A 6,605-nucleotide genomic window follows, 5' to 3' on the forward strand; every position below is an offset into this window, starting at 1 on the left:
GCAAAAAGATAGAGACAACAATACATCATGCGAAAGCAGCCACAAGTGTCAGTAAGTGTCCATGAAAAGGTATTTGAATGTAGAGATGGAGATAAAACTGTCCAGTTTGAGTGTATTTTGCAGCTTGTTCCATTCGCTAGCTGCAGCGAACTGAAAAGAGGAGCAAATGATACAGAGCTATTGTTATAAGATAAAGCTGATCCATCACAATATCTGCACCTTTCCATATTAGCCTTGATAATCCATGCTATGGACTAAAACAGAGGAAATATAAAGCTGTGTGCCGAAGCTACTTCCGCCTCAGCACCACAGAGGGCCAGCCATGGCAGGCCATCAAAAAGCAACTTGTTCCCACTCCACCTGTTCAAAACACTATTAATCTGCTGCCTTCCAATAGAAGGCTTTGACCAGGGAGCCAATAGAAAGACATGAGAGCTGTGAGACCCTGACCAATCCAAAGCAGCATTCTAATGTGGCCTATCTTTATCAAGGTGCCACTCCACTTCAAGATACTGCTTATTTATGACCCCCGAGGAGAGAGCAGGGAGGAGATATTTGTCTTGAGGAGCAACTGTGAACACTCTTCTCAGGTGCCACAACACCTGATGCTAATTTTGGAATTACCACGTACAGTACAATGGCACAAATCAGGTGAAGGAAGAGAGTGAAGAGGTTTTATCCTGGTTCCTGCCCTCTGCTGTCATAGCCAGCTAGAGAGACACCTCTGCAGATACCAGTGACCTGGAGTAATCTGGTCATCAGTTAGGTGACATTGGCATCTACATCATAGCTCATCATTTGAACATCAAAAGACTGGATTAAGAAATAAGAACACAATCAACAAACCTGTATTCATCCAGCTTGGTGAGAGAGGTGAACTTGAACCTTTGTGGGCCACACTGGGTCTTTTCATGACTGGACCTTGTTAGGTGAGTTGGTGAAATCTGGAGGCGGGACCACTTCCCATGGATCCCAACATACCAGGGTCTTTCCTGTTCAACAACAGCCTGAACCAGTTCTCCTCTGACTTAAAGGCACCTGTGTGTCAGTTCTCAGTGTCCAACTCCTTCTACAAGCTCAACCCAGGCCTGAACAGCCAGCTGCAGGCAGCGGGCACAGCCCACGGCATTAGCGACATTCTCAGCCGTTCCATGATGGGCGCTACAGGCACCACCACCCTGCTCTCTGGATACCCTACCATGGGGGGCTTTGGCACTGTGGACCCAGGGGTCTACTACAACCATGCAGACTATAACCCCTCCCTGGGCGGCTTCACTAAGCCTGGCACTGAGTGCTCCATGAAGGGTCGCAGTGGCAGTTGCTGGGCAGAGAGCGGGTGCGAGTGGAGAGGAGGGAGGCAGCAGTGCACAGACAGTGAGTCTAACTCCACACTGTAATCAGCTTAACATCTACCACTCACTAACCATCTGCCTGAGGCATGACATTGGCTCCTATCACTCATCCATGATATTCAGAGAACGGTATTATTAGCTAGATTATCATGTTTTTCTACAAGTTCAAACTAATTAATACATTGTCATTGTGTAAATTACTCTGTAATTACTGTTTAATTCAAAAACAAATATCTTAAAACATTTTAATAACTTAATTTATCTCATTCAAGTTTTGAAATCAAGATTCTGTTAGTTAAAGGTGTAAATATATTGTTGTATAGAGTGTACTGTTGTCTTTGAAATACTCTATGTTAGATATTGTAATCTATAATGTTATTTTATGTGTCATTGTTTAAATACTGATTCATTCACTTGACATACATACAAATATTTGGAACCTGATTACATGCTATATCCAAGTATAATGCTGTGCAAGTCACATAAAACCTTTTAAGATAGCTTTTAATATATAATATATATGTGAAAAAATTATGTATTGAGAAATGTATTGTATCTACTATTATATCTGATCATATCGAATACAACCACCCTAAAAATACAGAAAAATTGGTTGTATCTATGTCCTAAAATGTTATTTTTGTTTATTCATTTTGATTCCTCCAATATAATAATATTTGTATAACATTTTACAGTTAGGAGATTAATATCTATGTCATCATTATTTACCTCTCTATTAGTATGAAGTCTCAAATGACTCAAATTGAAAAAATACTTAACTTTTATGTATACTTTATTTCCAGACAGTGGGCATCTAGGGGATATGTCAGGCAGGAAGAAGCACACCAGACCTACATTCAGTGGACATCAGATATTTGCCCTGGAGAAAACCTTTGAGCAGACCAAGTACTTGGCCGGGCCAGAGAGAGCTAGACTGGCCTACTCCCTGGGCATGACAGAGTCACAAGTCAAGGTAAAACAGATCTACATGCATGTACTAACAATTCTACACTTTAATCTCAATTGATGTTGTAAAAAATATTACAATATTGTATAATTGAATGTAAGCTGGTTAAGATAAGAAATCCCACTAAATAAATGATTTCATCAGGTGTGGTTCCAGAACCGCCGCACCAAGTGGAGGAAGAAGAGTGCCTCAGAGCCCAGCTCCACCCAGGCCATGCGAGGCGAGCAGGGAGGGGAGACCTCGGAGAACGAGGTGGAGGATGAGGAGTACAACAAGCCTCTGGACCCCGACTCAGACGACGAGAAGATACGACTGCTGCTGCGGAAACACCGCCGGGCTTTCTCTGTACTCCACCTTGGACCACACCACGTCTGACACACTAACACAAGCACACACACAAATCAGATGTGCATGTTGTAGCAAGGGGTATCATTAAACAAATCATTTTGTAGTACAGACCCACAACTTAATATTCAAGCATGTTAAAAAAAAGGCACATTTACAATACAGTACGTTTAAGGGAAAAAAGGCTAATAGTTCACTTGAAGTGATGCCTTGACGTACTGTATTTGTAACCATAATGAAAACAGAGAGATGTTACATATGTAATGATTGGTGAAACAGTTAAATTGAGAATTTAACTTATCAAAGAGTTTCAATTTGGAAACTGGTTTACTGTAATGTGGGAAACCCATCATGATAATCTGTTATAATGGTTGCATCAAACATGAAAGGAAATTGTTTCTAATGTGTACAGACACATTATAGCAGACAAACTGTATAGATGATTTGTAAAGCATTGATAACGCAGTTTACAGTACCTGTTTTATTTGTACAGAATAAACACTCCAGGTCAAGGAATGTATCTTGTTTTATCTAATTAATTTGCTTGTTGTACTCCTAACATTCAATGTCCATTTGAATTTGTTCACAGTCAACTGCTGTACAGTAACTATGAACACAGAATACTTATATAATTAACCTTGATTAATTTAACTTAATTTAATTGAGAGCCTGGCAAGCTTTTTTCACACTGGCGTTGAAGGCACACATATTTCAATATAAGTCTTGACATTTTATTTAGACTAATGTGTTGGCAAGCTTTCATGACATTTGAGGGTTTCTGCGCATCCAAATTAAGTCGCATAAGGATAGTGTAAATTAATTATGAAATTTGAAATTGTACAATAAATTGTGAATTATTTATTGAATGCAATGGTACAATGATTGTGTCATGCCTTGTTTTTTTTGGTAATTGTTTTAAAATAAAAGACAATCCCAAAACAAACAACTAATAGTGCACTGTATCTGACATCAAAACAGGCACTGAAGTCTACATCAGCAATATAGATTACAAGTGACAGTTAAGACAGATCGGCGGTAGGGAATGCACAATCATTGAGGTAGAAGAGATGGCCAATCCCAGTGTGATCTATACAGTTACCAGGGTGCTGAGGCTGAACTGGCTGAACAGTTCTGTGTAGAAGACAAAGACATCAGACTCATCCACGCCATCACAAAAGCAATGCTGCTATTCTATTTCATTCACTAATTGAACATCTCTCACCCCCGGCCCCACCACAGCTCAGCGCTGTTTGTCAGTAGTACAGATGCTAAGGGAGTGTGTGAGGGTGTTCCCAGCACGAAGGAAAATCTGCATTGTGCTTGTTTACAATTATTGTATTGTTGATAGTGAAACATCAACAAGCTGCTAACATCAAGCGTTAGGTCGCTCTACAATCAAGCACTCTCTACATCACCAGATAGAGGATATGTTAACAGAAGCACCATACAGACAACAAACTTTTAGAAATATTCCCAGATGAATACATACTGTATCAGATAACGTTCTACCACTGAAAGTTACATACTGTTAACAGAAGAGACAAGGAAGCTAGGAGAAAAGCTGAAGAGCAACATTGACATCATTGTAGGCATGGTTGGGAAACGAAGCCTGCGATATACAGTACCAGTCAAAAGTTTGGACAAACCTACTCATTCAAGGGTTTTTCTTTATTTTTACTATTTTCTACATTGTAGAATAATAGTGAAGACATCAAAACTATGAAATAACACACATGGAATCACATAGTAACCAAAAATGTGTTAAACAAATCAAACTATATTTTATATTTGAGATTCTTCAAATAGCCACCCTTTGCCTTTATGACAGCTTTGCAAACTCTTGGCATTCTCTCAACCAGCTTCACCTGGAATGCTTTTCCAACAGTCTTGAAGGAGTTCCCACATATGCTTAGCACTTGTTGGCTGCTTTTCCTTCACTCTGCGGTCCGACTCATCCCAAACCATCTCAATTGGGTTGAGGTCGGGGGATTGTGGAGGCCAGGTGATCTGATGCAGCACTCCATCACTCTCCTTCTTGGTCAAATAGCCCTTACACAGCCTGGAGGTGTGTTGGGTCATTGTCCTGTTGAAAAACAAATTATAGTCCCACTAAGCCCAAACCAGATGGGATGGCTTATCGCTGCAGAATGCTGTGGTAGCCATGCTGGTTAAGTGTGCCTTGAATTCTAAATAAATCAAAGACAGTGTCACCAGCAAAGCACCCCCACACCTCCATGCTTTACGGTGGGAACTACACATGCAGAGATCATCTGTTCAACAACACCGTGTCTCACAAAGACACGGCGGTTGGAACCAAAAATCGCAAATTTGGACTCCAGACCTAATGTCCATTGCTCGTGTTTCTTGGCCCAAGCAGGTCTCTTCTTCTTATTGGTATCCTTTAGTAGTGGTTTATTTACAGCAATTCGACCATGGCGGCCTGATTCACACAGTCCCCTCTGAACAGTTGATGTTGAGATGTGTCTGTGACTTGAAATCTGTGAAGCATTTATTTGGGCTGCAATTTCTGAGGCTGTTTTAGCGACTGCACTTGAAGAAACTTTAAAAGTTTTTGAAATGTTCCGTATTGACTGACCTTCATGTCTTAAAGTAATGATGGACTGTCATTTCTCTTTGCTTATTTGAGCTGTTCTTGCCATAATATGGACTTGGTCTTTTACCAAATAGGGCTATCTTCTGTATACCCCCCCTACTTTGTCACAACACAACTGATTGGCTCAAACGCATTAAGAAGGAAAGAAATTCCACAAATTAACTTTTAAGAAGGCACACCTGTTAATTGAAATGCATTCCAGGTGACTACCTCATGAAGCTGCTTGAGAGAATGCCAAGAGTGTGCAAAGCTGTCATCAAGGCAAAGGGTGGCTATTTGAAGAATTTCAAATATAACATATATTTTGATTTGTTTAACACTTTTTTTGGTTACTACATGATTCCATATGAGTTATTTCATAGTTTTGATGTCTTCGCTATTATTCTACAATGTAAAAAATAGTAAAAATAAAGAAAAACCCTTGAATGAGTAGGTGTGTCCAAACTTTTGACTGGTAGTGTATCTGTCACTGAATCCAGGAATGTCTCAGAACAAACTTAACTTAAACTTAAATAGACTGCATGCAAGTAAAGTATGAATCCAACTGGTGCAATATCCGCTGATGTGATCAGCTGATGCCATCACACTCGGGTTTCCCTTCTGAACTGGCTTCGCTTTATATAAGTGAAAATGAAAAAATTGTTTTCTGAGAATAGCCCAGTTCTGTGATAACTGCGGAAGCAGTTCATAAATGATAGCAATTTTTCAGCATCTAGGCCAGGACAGGCCATTTCCATTGTTTTTGGTGAGCATTATACATTTCAGTTGCTCACTGCAGACTGTAATGTTTCTGCTGATGCTTTTGCCTTTGCACTGAAGATAAATCTCAGACAACGGTATTGGATCAACATTTGTCTTCTTAAATGCAACTCACAATTTCAGTTGGCTTTTTCTTTCTGGAGCCTTAAAGGGTATCGATCGAAAAACTTGGCCTGTTTTGACTGTCCAAAATAGCCATCCCATTCCACCTTGAGGGCACGTTTAATATCCAATATATTTCACACAAAGCCCTATCAATACACTGACCACTTTATTTGTACATTAAAGGTGAACTTGTGTGGTGTGTTGTCTATGGTATGGTATGTTACATTTCAGGTGCATCCAGTTCTGTCTGTAAACACTGGAGTGAAGCAATTCCTAATTAACTTTATCTGAAATCACATGGCAATGTTTGCGTCATGCAGGGCATGTCATTACTGGTGTGACAGAAAGAGAAAGACAAATAGCGATCAGAGTTACCTACCCAGGGCCTCCCGAGTGGCGCAGCGGTCTAAGGCACTGCATTGCAGACCCGGGTTAATTCCCGGGCTGTGCCACAACCAGCCGT

The 6,605-nt window shown here is 40.3% G+C and overlaps 1 protein-coding gene across 1 annotated transcript; it reads left to right on the plus strand.

Moving 5' to 3' along the window:
* Positions 1–965: 965 nt before the first annotated feature.
* On the plus strand, positions 966–3,024 carry LOC311141042 (homeobox protein Nkx-6.3-like; the record flags this gene model as incomplete). Its single annotated transcript, XM_084176319.1, has 3 exons — positions 966–1,374; positions 2,156–2,325; positions 2,464–3,024. 3 exons carry the CDS (start codon positions 966–968, stop codon positions 2,692–2,694), a joined length of 810 nt encoding a protein of 269 aa, XP_084032445.1. The 3' UTR covers positions 2,695–3,024.
* Between the last annotated feature and the right edge of the window lie 3,581 nt (positions 3,025–6,605).

The sequence above is a fragment of the Coregonus lavaretus genome (assembly GCF_964263955.1).
Source record: "Coregonus lavaretus genome assembly, chromosome: 14".
Classification (NCBI taxonomy): domain Eukaryota; kingdom Metazoa; phylum Chordata; class Actinopteri; order Salmoniformes; family Salmonidae; genus Coregonus; species Coregonus lavaretus.